Source organism: Pangasianodon hypophthalmus, chromosome 2 (genome assembly GCF_027358585.1).
Source record: "Pangasianodon hypophthalmus isolate fPanHyp1 chromosome 2, fPanHyp1.pri, whole genome shotgun sequence".
NCBI classification, from domain to species: domain Eukaryota; kingdom Metazoa; phylum Chordata; class Actinopteri; order Siluriformes; family Pangasiidae; genus Pangasianodon; species Pangasianodon hypophthalmus.
The window spans coordinates 3881178-3896919 of NC_069711.1; the positions used below are offsets into that span (position 1 = coordinate 3881178).

Sequence of the window (15742 nt, forward strand, 5' to 3'; positions counted from 1 at the left end):
GACTTCAAAACATGGCCAGCATTGGCCAATTAGATTTCAGCAGGCATTTGATAGGTTACCAATGAGTAATCATCACGAAACTTGAATCTTAGGTCCCTCTGAGGACCCGCTAGTAATATTGTTGTGCAATATTCAGGTTTTTTTCCACTTATAAACAGGTATATCTCTTGTAAAATAAGTTGTGAGATGATACTTCTTTTTCCTGATTCTTTGGCTTATATCGTAAAAATTTGCTATTTGGTGCATTTTTATTCCTGCCCAGTCAAATTTACGACAGTTCGCAAAATATGCAAAACTTACTTCTGCAAATTAGTTCAAGGAGTTTGCTGGATCTCCAAAATGTGGTGTGAAGTTACTCATCATAGTCTGGCGCTCAGTAATTATTAAAAACACGTTGACATTTCCAAACAAGATGGCTGCTATATACCAATCAATACACAGTGGAGCCTAATTTACTCAAACAGCAATAACACGTTAGAGTAGATGTATTTGCGCAAAACGTAACGTGGTGTTAGTGCTGGGCGATTTTCGCGATTCATTTTGTTAATTCAAATTAATGTTTTAACGCGATTTTCAAAATGTTCTAATCGTGATTGTACATGTTTTTATATATGCATATTTAAATGTTTAATTACAACATCCATAAATTGTATCACTTGAGAGATGTAATTGTTACAGGTTTGAAAAGTCAGCTGAACAAGTTCATGTAAAATATAATGCTGCATTACATCATAAGAGATGATTCGCCAGTCAGAATTTTCAACCTCGGCACGTTCGACAGACGAAGCGGGAAAGTTGACGCCCCATGTTCATATTTTGTTAGCAACAAGCTAGGCAGCTAACTCAGATGAGTGATGTATATTTTCTTTCTCAAACAGAGAACTGCATAGTCAGTGTTTTAGATTTAACAAACAAACATGTCTGTACGTTGATTAATCTAAGACTAATACTTGTCTTACTAAGTAAGACATTTTACTGAGTTTATTTCTGATGCTCTGCACAGCTATGTTGATTTGACATCACTCTGTAAACTTTGAAACTTGGAGACTCAGATTTGAGAAGAATACCCCAAGTTAATTTCTCAGTTCTCAGACATCACCATTTACACTGACGAGAAAGAAGGGTTCACTTAGTGTTCTATAGCAAATAGTGCAAATATTGTTTGTTTTTTTAAATATCTTTTATTTAAAAGAAACATTGTTTGCACTATTTGTTATACATTGTGCTGTTGCTATAATTTTTCAATTGAATTATGTAAGAACAAAAAAATTTCCTTTGTGTCTATTTCCTTACTACTCACTACCACAATTTGTCTGTGTTCGTGATAGAAATTGTTATTTTGTAAATATGTAAATGGTTGAAGACCGTAATGGTTTCATGACCAAAGATGACTTCATTCTGTAAGAAATAATAAGAAATTGTTTTCTATTCTGATAAAACTCTCTTCTATTCTGTTCTAGTCAAGTTTATTCTTCTCTATTCTATTTTTGAAGTGTCTTCAGATATGCTTCTATATTTTTAGCAAAACATAAAATTTTTAATATTCTTGTGAGTAATCCCAAGAATATTCTTGTGAGTAATAGATATACTATATTTAGCATATTTAGAGGAGATACCCCAAGGGAGTCTAAATCTGTTACTGGTGACTCATTAGGTTTATGTTTGTCATATAAGCACAAAATATGAATTGTATAAAGTCGGAATATTTGGTGACTTTCCAAGGTTTACATGTATTTTGGCAGAAGTTCTGCCCATTTCGATGCAAAATGGCCTGTCTTAATCTTGGGATAAACTTGCATATGCCTTATTTTCACCAACCACAAAGCTGATTTGTGTGCTGGTCCCTCTTTTGGCTTTTATTGAAATAAAAGAGAGCTGTGCCCATCCGCGAGAGAGTAGGGTGAGAGCTGTGCCCATCCACATGGTTGACAAATAAAACAAAAAGTGTCTTAGTAAGGGTCTTGGACTACCATGAGCCACCAGTACAACTTCAGTGTGCCTTGGCATAGATTCCTCAAGACTCTGGAACTTCACTGGAGGGATGACTGCCATTATTCCAAATGTTATTTTCTCAATTGGTGTTTTGATGATGATGATGATGATGATGATGGAAAATGTTGGTTAACACATCAGTCCAATGGAGCCAAACCATGGCAGCAAAACGCCTGTCACACCATAACAGCCACTAATTTTTTCTTTAATTTGTATTTCTGCTTGACTGCTGTAGCATACTGGTAGTCTTGGATAGTGAGATGTCAATTGAGACTGCTAATTAGAATGTTAGGACCAAACCCCAGACAGTTCTCAGATCAGTATTTTCAGTGAATTAATTTGGATAGTGTTTTACGATATCTTGATTTTTTTTTTTCCATTGAAACCTTGATGGATCCTTAATATAGTACACATGTTTGGTACCATACAAACATTTTGTCATATGCTCCCTATGGAATTAAGTGTATTTTTAGACTGGGGATTGAATGAACTGTAAATTAATTTACACTGTTAATTTATTCAATGACCTGATCTCCCTTTTTCTTCACCCATGCTTTGAATCTCCTTCTTTTCTTTAGGAGCTGGAGAATCGGGCAAAAGCACTATAGTCAAACAGATGCGCATTTTACATGTCAATGGCTTCAATGCTGAGTAAGTGCCATTTCCATGTCTACTTTATGCATGATCTATGATATGACAAACATGTGGCAAAGAATAAGAAACTGTCATTGTATTATAACCTTCAATGCCAATGTTTCTTCTTACCATCGTAGCACACATAAAGCTCAATACAGCTATAATTTATGTCATTAGTTATTAATTTCTTCTTTTTTGTGAAGGGTAGGAATGCACAGATCTGACCCTGAGTATTGTTATTGTGCTGATATTGGTCTTAAATGGTGACATATGGTGCTGGTGACATACTTTCTGATCTGATCCAGTGGCATATACAGTACATATTTTACATAGTAAATGTCTTGCACTTGAACATAGGACGCAATTTGTCTTAAAGCATGCTGCCATTGCGCCTGTGATGTTTCAAATAACTTAACAACAGAAGCTTGCAGAGAGCAGGCTAATCATTGTACGGATGTCTGTTTTGGATCAGTATCAGTTTCTTGTGAGTAATAGATATAAAACATTGAGCACACAGTACTCCTCCAGTCAGATTTCAGTACAGCTCTAGTGTGAAAATGGTGGGTAATAGTGTACTACAGGCCATTTTTTAAATTTTTTTTTTTTTTGCAAGTTTGGGCAGGTCGAATGAAATGAGGCAGTGGGCTTTGAGTGATCTAGTACAATGTTTTTAGCTTGCTTTGTGTAAAGAATTTTACTGAATGAATCAAAAAGTGACTCTAATTAAGTATGTATATTCAATTCATTATCTATTTTCAGGACTTTTATTGGCCCTTTGTGTTCATTTATACATAAATACATAAATACTATTAAAGACACTGTTGAAAATGTATTTATATTACTAAAAATTAATATAAATTTTGTTATTATAGGGGTAATATTATTGTTCCTTATGGTTCATATGTTATGGGTCACCTCTACTTGGAGTAAATTTCTAAATATCTTTTTCGCTTTTCTATCAGAACACTTGTTATTGCGTATGGAAGCTCTCGAGCGATGCTGAACTAAATGAAAATCTGCTTAATTGCCAGCTCTGAACATAATACCTAAATAAACAGTTGTATTGCCCTGGTAACAGTGATGATGGCAGACCTGTATGTAGCATTTATAAATGCGACTCTACTTCTTGGCTGATAAAATATTTTAACTACTTGTAAGCTTCTTGATTTAAAAATAGCCACCATGGGTGGCACCGATCCCCCCATCTCGCTCTCTCTCACACGCACACACACACACACACACACTCTCTCTCTCTCTCTCTCTGAATTGGCGATTGATATATTTATTATGGTGTTAGCCTTAGAATTGATGCTGTACTGTATGTCGTCTTGCACATTTTGTCACTTCCACCGATGGGAGCTTTTATGACATTTATATGACATCTCCCGATTAAACACAATGCTAAACACAATGTGACTGAACTTTGAATTTAACTTAACGTTTCCTGCTAAACAGTTTTGCCCTGCCAGTTGCAATTGGTCACATATTGTAAGCCATCAGGATAGAGCAAATCTTTAAGAAGCGTTTAAGAAACCCCAAACTGAGCAAGAAGTTTGAAACGACCCCAAAATGAGCGTGAAGTTTGGAACAGCTTAATGCTCGTCTTAACCAGTCACTCAGCACAAAAGCTTTGATTCCACACAACTATTACAACAAAACTCTGTCAGAGCCATGGCCAACTGGAGGCTGAAGAAAACAGGCCTTTCTAATAAACGTGTACTGTATCTTTTATCTTCAATGGCCAAACATTTTAAAAAAAATTAATAATTTTTAAAATAATTAATAGATTGTCAGTCAAATTCACCAGTCTTCAAACATGTTAAACATGCGTTAAAATTTATCCATAAGGCAGTGGCTTTCGACATCATCACAAAATTCTAGTGCTTTATCTCTCACTCTCTGTAGCCAAATCTGATTTGCAAGTAACAAGCCTTCCTGGTCCTAAAATGTTTAAGGTCGTATGGAGGTGTAGGGAAAATCAGTTAATAATATCGTATTCGGTGACCAAGTAGAGAAGAAATCACTAAATCAGTACTGTAGGCAAAACTTTGTGATTTCATTTTGATTCACAAGAAAATATTTGTAATATAATTTTAAAATAGGATGGGTGAGTTAATTAATGTTTATTAATTAGCTAAAATAACTTCTAAGACTGCCTCCTTATTGTCAGATTTGCTTGCATCTAAATTTGTTCTAACATTTAATTTAAAATACATAATAACATTTACTTAACTTTTTTTTTAAGCAGAATCAGCTTAATTTCATTGTCAGACATCTTGTCATTTATGGTTACTGACAGGGATTTGTCAGGGATTATTTGTAACCAACGTATTTAATAACCACTTCACACTATTTTCTCTATACAAACACTAGGCTATATGTAATTAATTCACCAGTCTAATCTTGTCAATTATAATACAAATACAGGATGTCCCAAAAAAAAGGGGGGGAAATTAACACTTTTTAGCAAAATGTCTTCCAAAATTTTTCATACTTATCCTTTAAGAATGCCTTTGACAGAAGAAGAACTTATTGAAATCGTTCTCACGGCTGGATCGGGAAGCTGTTGTCGCGATGGACATGCAATTAATTAACACGAGTGATCTGGACATGCCACTGAGTGACCCTTCCCTGTAAAGATAGAAATATACTTGGTTGTAACTGTGCGTACACAAGATGGCTTCCAAGCGTATCCTGAGGTTGTTTGAATTTTTAAAAAACTCTCATGTAGCCTTCAAACCTACTAAAGAGTCTGGTTTTTGAGTGCTGGTCATCTGAATTTACTTTTGAATATAAGGTCTAATTTGTGTCTAAAGGTGTAATTTGGCACATGACATTTTATAGCTAGTTATACAGATGGATACCATCCAAGAATTACAATTTAATCCAAACATTAATAGCTAGCTTTGGTTTAGGATATTTTCTTAAAAAAAAAAAAAAATAGAGTTTTCTGTAATTTTCGCTACCTAGATTGAGCTAAAATATTTACATGTAGTTGACTTGTTAATTCAGATTTTGTTTTTTTGTTTTTTTTTAAATAAGTCTTAGTCTTGGTTTTTTCCATTGGACAACTTACGAAGATTCGTAGACTTACAAATACTAGCAACCACTTCCAAAAGTTTGTCATGACATTCCATTCTGCTATAATTTCTGGAGTCGACAAAAGGATCTGTTTAGATGTGGGAACTGAGACAGTAGTAAAACATATAGGTTAGTCAATTATATTCACTTAATGCTTGACCATGAATCAGGAATGAAATACTTCAACACTACCAGTATATTAAGGACACACTTTATTTAAACAGAAAATTTAACATCGTGTAACTGTCTGATGCAACATGTTTTTAGGGTTATCAGTAATCCAGATGTGGTGTTCTTCACAGACCCCAGGCTGTTATAGCTCTCATTCCTGTGACGCTATTTTTGCTCCAGAAAACATAGTTTGAAAAGAGTGACTTTGGTGTGAAGTCAATCAGTCAGTCAATCTGGAAGTCCTGAGTAATTCATGCTCCAGTGAATTCAGCTTGGTGTACTTTTGCAGACTACAGCCCTGTACAATTTGTGCCTTCTCCACTTCGGGCACACTTGCTTTTTTGTTTTTCTTTGGTGCGCTCGACTTCAAATGTGCTCTGGACGTGGTGGGACCCATTTGAGTGGCCTGCTGTCACAGTAATACATAAGAGTTGTTGCTGATGGAATATTTTTTAAACAAGATACATTAAGCAACTGTAGAACTACTGATTACACAAATTTTTGTGGGATTTTTTTTTTGTGGCCTTTTCAGTGCCACAGCTGGAAATCACCTATATTCCAGTTTCACTTTGAGTACTGTAGACTTCTCTTCTAATCATAAAGACTCTGATGCTCATACTGAACATCCTTTCAACATACCCATTACTTTTTGACTTTAGAGTACATTTCTGGAAGAGTAATGATTTATATCCCAGTGTATGGAGTCACCCAGAAGAGGATGGGTTCCCTTTTGTCTGGTTCCTCTGAAGGTTTCTTCCTTATGTTGGCTTGATTATTAGGGATCTAAATCTAGATCTGGGCTAAATTGAAACTAAATCTATTTCTGTAAAGCTGCTTTGTGTTGATGTCTATTGTTAAATGTGCTATATAAATAAATTTTTATTTATAAAATGAAATAAAATGAATTAAATTGGTATAACTCACATTTTGTAAGGATAATATACCATCACACCTGTACAGCACTAAAGGTGGTATATTATAAAGTTATTTTTGGTTTCACCTGGTGTAGAGATGTTAAAATAGATTGAATTAACAGTTAATGACAAGAGGTAGAATAGGCTATTATGCATTTGGCACAAAAAACGTACAAGTTGTTTAAAGATTTATGCTTGTTTTATGGTTTTATCTATTTTAACCTTTAGCGTTCTTTGAACAATTATATCATGCTTTTCACAGACGGTCACTGTTTGTTTGCACCTGAACAAAGCTTTTTTTTAACCCAGAAATCATGTGCACATTAAACCCTAGAATCCAGCAAGTGCTATTTTGTATGTGTATATTGATTGGATGACAATAAAGAAAATTGCTTGATTTGAAAATTTGTCTTGAATACACTGATGACTGACAGTCTGTTTGTTTCACAGGGAGAAAAAACAGAAAATTCAGGATATTAAGAATAATATAAAAGAAGCTATAGAGGTAAGTGTTGATCCTCACAGACACATTAATGAGCTTACAAGTGCTATAAGAAATGCTATATTGAAAGATGTGCTTTAGTCATGTGAAACCTCTGTTCTTTCTGCAGACTATCGTGACTGCAATGAACAGTTTGGTACCTCCAGTTCAGTTAGCCTGTCCAGCAAACCAGTTTCGAATCGAGTACATCCTCAATTTAACCAATCAAAAAGACTTTGAATTCACCCCGGTAGGTATCATGATCATTTCTTTTAGGGGGCAAGGGTTGGGGAAAGAGAGAGAGAGAGAGAGAGAGAGAGAATGCCTTGACTTTGTTGTGTTTTCCATCCTTTCCTATCCCATCCTTTGGGATGTCACACAAGTGAATTGAACAAATCTTCCAACCTGAGGGAGCAGTGTATACTCTTGAGGTGTCATGCCACTGCAGTTATTAGCACTGCTAATAACCTCTAAACACTTCCATAGAGAATTTCAGTGTGTTGTTCAGGGCCTTATTGCTCTTTGCCTGCCTAAGCAGGTACTCTTTTCCCGAGAGGACAGAGGGGAGAGACCCTAATCTGCCCTATTGGGTCTTCGACTCCTTTAATTATATTCATACGTATGTTATGGAAAAGACACATAAGTCCCCTCTTCACTCAGCTTAGATTTTGTCTTGCTACTGTTGTTATAGGCAAATACTATTGATTTAGGTAGACAACATAATTTAAAATTTGGACTTGGGCAGAAGCAATGGGAAGCAGCTTTATTATGGCTTTATGTGGCTAGTTAAAATCTAGAAGTATAATAAATATTAAGGACTGTTGCTATACTCATATGTACACGTAAGTACCAAAAGTACTTTTTGACCCATTTGAAGGTCAGTCTCTCTGTTCTTATCTATATCAGGATGGAAGCTGGGTGGTTGATTTGTTTCATAGTACAGTGGCTTACTGTATAGGGCCTTTCGCACCGCTTTAGTTCCTGAACTAAATTTACAGTACTAAAGTACTGGGCGATTTTGCACGAACTATTTCCCAGGATCGTTTAAAGGGTTGCATTCGCACCGACTGTGGGCACTAGGAAGTGACGTAAGCTGGTCGACAGCGGCGTCATTTGTGCGCGGCGTTCAACAACGGAAACAAAGAACAACGTAAACAACCAGAGGACGGAGGACGCTGTGATCGGAGCTGTGTTTTTGTTGTGTCTCGCGTCCATCTATCGCTGTTCTCCATACTTGCGAAATAAGTTAACACTACAGTATGTTTACATGGCGTTTTAAATCATGGCGGGTGAGGGCGTTTTCGTGTGCATTTGGCCAATCAACGTCTACTTACGTCACGGATAGTACCAGTTGTGCTGGTTAGACCCTGCTCCAGAGTAGGAGCTAATTTGGTTCTCGAAAAAGGCAGTCCGGTACTAAAATCACACCCAGTTCCGGAGGTGCAAAAACGCCAAAAAGTGGGTAGTTCCACAGTTAGTTCAGGTACTATGAAAGGGTTCCCGTGGTGCAAAAGGCTCTTTTATGAATCACTAGACCTATTACAGTCATTGAAGTACAGATAGTATAACTAGAACTTTGCCAAATATAAAGAGCCACAATTATGTGGGACGAACTCATACCATTCATTGGAAGTGAGGAGAGTATTTGGCAGCTAGCAGATAATTAATTTAGCTAAGTAAATCACTGATTGAAGCAATGTGCATGCTTGTTGCATGAATTTGTTGATTTCTTCTGACTGTGATGGACAGAAATTGGAGCCTAGCAAACCATTATATTGTCTTGGCATACTTCACAGCAGTCTTTAGCTAAGACTAACCACCTAGCTACCATGCACTAAACTAACAGGATCACACTGAGGCTTTTTAAGCCATGAAGTTTTGTACACTATTACAGTTTGAGTACATAATATATGTTAGTTAGTGACTTGGTCTTAAATTTAAATCAGACAAGCACCAATAATGTAGTATTTTTTTTCAACAGCACATCCCCTTGTTAAGGTGCAATGCAAAAATGCTCAAAATAACACCATATACAGGACAAAAGTCTGAGGTCATATGCCAAGCCTAAGGTCATGATCATGTGTAGGGGAGGAGCTAAGGTCAGATAACTGTTTCTGAGGAACTACGAGTTCGTTTGAGCTGAAGTTTGGCATGCTGCATCTATGTGCTAATCTGTAAGTGGATCACTGGCTGCTGCTCAGGGTGGATTTGCATTGATAGGCTAAAGTTTACCAGGATTTTGCTGGGGATGATACCACACAGATACCCTAAAGCTGATTATGGATGTTCTCACTTGGACATCCTAATGATTGCACTTGCTAAAAATTATGCTCAAGTCTCATTCATTATACAGTGGATAACCTCACCTAGATATTATTGACTTAACGCTAAAACTCTACTAATGTGCTAATCTGTAAGTGGATTTTTAATTAGGAACTTATTACTTAAAAAAAACATAGCTACCATCGTCCAATCAGCTTTCAACAGGCGTTTGACAGGGTTAACATTGAGTTATCGTAATAAAATTTGGTAGGTTTGGGTAGGGACCCACTACTATCTAATGTGATCTTACTCTTTTTGGCCAATGGGGGGGCACTATTCATGTTTGTGCACACAAAATCAAACATATCTCCTGGAAAATAGGGTGTACAGTGAAAATTCGTTTGTAGTTTGATTGTTTTGCTCAAGCATTTAGTTCTACGCACGTATATTTGTGATATTTTGCATAATATGTTAAGCCTGCTTTTGCAAACTAGTTCTAGGGTTTTTGATCGATCTTCGCATTTGTGGTGTCAAACTACTCAGCTGAGTGTGAATCTCAGTAATGATCAAAAACATGTTGGCATTTGGTAACAATATGGCCACGATATGTCAATCGATTTTAAGGAGGTGGATCTGGTTTACTCAAACAGCTGTAATTCATGAACCCAACTCAGTACAAGGTTCTGAGCATGTCTGTAAAGGTTGAGGCATGGTCATTGAGGCATGGTCATTGAAAGGGGGTGTAGTGAGGTCCAAATAGCTGTTTCTCAGGAACCAAAAGTCCATTTGAGCTGAAATTTGGTGTGCTGCATCAATCTGGCTAATCTGAATCTGGATTTTTAATCATCACTGAATTACTTAAAAAAACACCTCCTCCTCCAGCCAATCAGATTTCAGCAGGCATTTCACAGAACTAGAATTAAACCATCATCACAGAACTTGATATGCTCATATAAAGGTTCTTTATTGTTCTATATATGTTGGTAAGAACTGGCCAATGGGGACGCTATTTGCTAGGAGTGCTTGGACCCTGCAGATCACCGCTTGCAGCTACATTTTTATTATTAGTTTATTACCATAAAAATATTATGTAAAACACAAGGAATATCTCGCATGCAGCTCTACACCTAAAATACGTTTAAGACCTTTACGGGTATTGCAAATCATATATGCATAAAACATTGTTTGTATATCTCATTATATTAACGATCACAATTTATTTACACATTACAAAATGTTGTAAACATCTGTTTATGAGATACAGTTATACTATAGTCACTTTTAATGCTATGCAGCAAGCTAACACGCATAAATGTTAGCTTTGTTATTGTCCAGGGAAAAACTGGACCCAGATTTTACATTGGACATCAAGTCGTGTCCCAACACTACACTAATGTTGTTTATCATATGGAAGTAAAAGAAGGAATGCATATTAATATTGCATATGAATGTTATTAATACTACTAACAGTTATCGATTGATTAGGCCTAATAAAGTTGGAAAATAATCATTTACCACCTGAGATAACAGGAAATAAAACAACTTGCATATTGAGTTGTTAAAGTTGTTCCTCGTAAGTATTTACAATGGAAAATATTTTTAGTTTAAAGTTTATAAAATGCAGTGCGCATGTGTAATAAAGTGGGAAATTAATTATTCACGTGACATTAGTATGAAAATGGGCCACTATATAAATGCATAAACATAATCCTGTGTAAGTGCGATTTACCTAGCGTAACAAATAAAAAAAAAACACTGAGCCAAATATTATGAATTGTTCACACAATATGAAGAATGCACAATTAATAAACGCATAAACATAACAATGAGATTTAACTGCAGCTAACAAGAACAGAGATGATATTTTAGCCTGTGTAAATCAGTGCGAAACCTGAGGAATTTATTTATTTATTTATTTTTGCATTTTTTCATTTTGCGATGTAGTGAGTACGATGTACAAAGTGCTTTCTCCTGAACAGTGCACGTGTTTTTGAAAATGTTTTTGAGCTGTGTCCAGATCCTGTTGCTTTCTTTTGAAAAACTCAACAAGCTTGTCTTTATGGCTTGAGTGTTTTGTCTCTAAATGTCTTCTGAATCTGTGGTCTGCACAAACCATGCTTATCTTCTGTGCAAGTAAAGCCAGATTTTATGTAAACCAGGTCATATTTTCATGTACCTTGCATAGTTTTTTTTTCCATTCTTCCTGAGGAAGAGGGAATTTCACTCTGTTTATCCATGCTAGCACCAATTGTTTACAGATGAGTTAGTGCCAGAATTTGACTGGCTGCACAACATGACAGATTTTTTTTAATTGGCGATAACAACAGCTATGGGAAGTGGTATTTATTTATTTGTTTGTTTGTTTTTTTACTTTTTCGAAACTAGAGTTTGCTTCGTCATATTTTTCTACAGTATTCCATTTGTTATCTTCATTCTCATTTGCATTTAGCAACTTTTTTTTTTTCTTTCCAGCAGTCCGCATCCCAAACATAAAGGGCCCTCGACCCACTTTTGGGTTGCAACCCACCAGTTGAGAACCACTGATTGCTAACTATACTGAAAATAACTTCGTAAATAGAAAAATGGAATACAAACCTTTATCTTAGTGGATACACCGTAGAATGTATATAATGTTGCATGTGTATATGATGTTGCATGTGACTTACAAGTGGGAAGCTGGAGCTTGGAATGATGCCATTTTTGCATTCGAGCTACAATGTGGGGGAAAAAAACATGCTGAACTTGGAGGAACTCTAAGTTGAGGAGATCAAGTTCAGGAATAGGAGTTCTGAGTTGAGGGGGTGTTTCCTTTGATTTTTTTTTCCCAGTCTGAGGTCAGGAATTACAAGTTACAATGTGGGCTGCCACATCTCCTTTGTTTCCACCGTCACTGTGACCGACTCAGTCAATAACCCAGCAAATAATGCAACAAGGTGATCCAATAAACAGGATCCAGCATTTTGCATAAAAAAAAAAAACCCCAAAAAACAAGAAACATACCAAAAGTATTTGCAGACATAAGTACTGTTTGAAATTAAATGAATTAATTTAATTAACTTTAGCTTTAGTGTAGCCATCATGTTTTAACCTTAAGTTTTATTGGGGCACAGATCTAACCTACACCTCTGCATGTTTTTCAGTCCGGACAGCTAAACTCACTTGCTTTTTCTCAACACTTCCTGAAAGCAGCCAAAATGCAGGCAAAGGAAGCTTTTCACTTCGCTGAGTCGGTTGTGAACGTATTGAAAAAGATGCCATCTCCATAATAAAAAGCTGTTGGATGAAAGGGTTGGATAAAAGACGCTCATCCTGAATACAAACCACAAAATGCACCGCTAGAACTCCACTGACACTACAGTTAAACTTGTGTTCTGGTCAAATGAGACAAAAATCTTAACTTTTTGTTCATGCATACTATTAGCATTTTGGGCAAAAAAGGGTGCTACAATGATAAGCACCTGAGACCTACTGTTAAATGTGGTGTTCTTGTAAAGATTGATGGTACCATGTGGTAGGTTCTTGTAAAGATTGATGGTACCATGTGGTAGGTTCTTGTAAAGATTGATGGTACCATGTGGTAGGTTCTTGTAAAGATTGATGATACCATGTGGTAGGTTCTTGTAAAGATTGATGGTACCATGTGGTAGGTTCTTGTAAAGATTGATGATACCATGTGGTAGGTTCTTGTAAAGATTGATGGTACCATGTGGTAGGTTCTTGTAAAGATTGATGGTACCATGTGGTAGGTTCTTGTAAAGATTGATGATACCATGTGGTAGGTTCTTGTAAAGATTGATGGTACCATGTGGTAGGTTCTTGTAAAGATTGATGATACCATGTGGTAGGTTCTTGTAAAGATTGATGGTACCATGTGGTAGGTTCTTGTAAAGATTGATGATACCATGTGGTAGGTTCTTGTAAAGATTGATGGTACCATGCCAGGAGGTTGGTCAAGATAATTACTTCAAACATACAGTGGGGTCCAAAAGTCTGAGACCACTTGTGGAAATGCTTTCTAATTTAATAAAACAATTTTCATTACAAATTATATTATTGACAACAACTTGAGTGAAAAGTAGAATCTTTGAAATATTTACATTGTTGAAGTTCAGAGTTTCTTAGTATTTGGTACGTCTCCTTTGTGCTTTAATGACCGTTTGCACTCGACCTGGCATGGACTCCACAAATTTGTGTAAAACCTCGTGATCCATTTTAGATCAAATCCATCTGTGTTTCGTCTGAACACGTGCTACAGTAGAAGAGATTATTAAGGGAAATCTGACCTTTTGTACAAAACATGGTCAATATCACAAATTTGCTTACATTTAACTAGGGACCTAGAAATAGTGCGGAATCTTGAATATTAAATGTTCACGATATTGAACATTTACTTTCTTTGTTATTTCAAAATTCTGAAACCTTTATATTAATGTTTAGTTTCAGTTTTACATGGAAATAAATACCCTGATTTTCAGTGTGTTCTCAGACTTTTGGACTGAACTGTACACCAAAATCAACACCGGAAAACAAAAACTAGGAAAAAAAAAAAAATCTGTGTTTGAATACTTCAAAAAACCTGTGGTATGAATTGAAGATGGCAAATACATGCACATGTTTCAGCTTATTAGATATTTAAGGAAAAGGCTCGTTGCTGTCATTTTAAAATAATCAACACCCCACTATTATAAAATGACACCAATGAGCCTTCTTTTTTTTTTTTTGCAGAAAACAAAAAAAAAAACCTTGTGCTTGGAAAAAATATTGTGTTAAAATAAAACTCTACAGCATCCCAAGACCATGATGCATTGAATTATTATATATATTATATACATGATCATTTTTATAGTGCCAATCTGTTGATTGGGGGATTTTTACTGTTAGTTTCAATGTGAAATTTTTTTTGGAATTGACTGTAGGAAGTGCATGTTGTTTCGGTATTGCTCCACTGAGACTGATAACCTACACTATACAGCCAAAAGTTTGTGGACACCTGACCATCACACCCATATGTGGGCCTTCCTCAAACTATTTCCACAAAGTTGGAAGCACACATTTGTGTCGTATGTCTTTGTATGCTGTAGCATTACAATTTCCCTTCACTGGACAAAGTGAGGTCTATGAAGACGGGGTTTGTCATGTGTTTGGAGTTGAAGAATACACACACACACACACACACACACACACAAAACTAGTCCAACTGGTCGATTTGGCTGTTCTAAATTGCTTGACAGAGTTATGCTGCATTCAACGTACCTTGGAATTCAGAGCTCGGAATTACCTCATTTTCGATTTCCGTGCATTTGAGCTACAAAGGGGGAGGGTCATCTTTTGTTAGCAACAGGCTAGCTAGCTAACTGTGATTGAGTGATGTATATTTTCCTCCTCAAAACATCAAACTGTACAGACGATGTTATAGCTTTAGTAAGCTAATATGTCTATACGTTGATCGACCTAAAGCCATAAAGCCTAAAGCCATAAAGCCATATCGTAAATACTTACGATATTTACAGCATAACTCATGTATAGGTAAGAAATGCTAGTTTGTTTACTGCTGATGCTGAAGCTCATTGAATTTACCTGATTCAAATGCGTTCATCGGTTCCATGCGATTGAACTGAGTTACATTAACGTAATTTGTTTTCATACATCCAACATGATTTGATCATGTATTTAAAATCAAACTTTGCGCTTTCACATTAACTGAGCGTAAAACCCAGGTCGCTGGCGTTCTGCAACAGCCACATTACCACGGCTCTATTCATGTTTCACTATGCATGTTTCAATCACGGTAATTTTATACTATAGTTACAGTTCCCGTCAGTGCCAGCATCCCTGCAAGATTTCCTAATGTAATTGGTTTACATTAATACTAAGTGAATTGATCACACGCATTCTACATAATTCTAGTAATTAGAATCTTTATATTAAGTTTAGTATAAGCAATGAAGTCGTGTCTTGATGAGAAACTAAATATTTTTATGTAAATGATTTGCAATATTTTTTAAATCTGACCAAACGTATTCCTTTTTCTTCAGTTTATATGGACAATACAAGTTACAATTTTTAGTTGAATGCAGCAATAAAATGGATGAAAAAGAGAGTACTGTTTTTTCAAAAAATCTGAGTAGATTTTATTAAGAAACAGTCCGATTTGCAATCTAGTGATTTACTTGTTCAAAATGTACAATAGACAGTGTGAAAAATA

The 15742-nt window shown here is 35.9% G+C and overlaps 1 protein-coding gene across 1 annotated transcript in view; it reads left to right on the forward strand.

The window, feature by feature from the left end:
- gnas (GNAS complex locus) overlaps positions 1-15742 on the forward strand; it is a 64406-nt gene that overhangs the window by 16597 nt on the left and 32067 nt on the right. The window contains exons 2-4 of the mRNA XM_026945572.3: positions 2571-2643; positions 7245-7299; positions 7406-7525. Of these exons, the coding sequence (XP_026801373.1) occupies positions 2571-2643; positions 7245-7299; positions 7406-7525 (248 nt within the window). The remainder of the gene's footprint in view (positions 1-2570; positions 2644-7244; positions 7300-7405; positions 7526-15742) is intronic.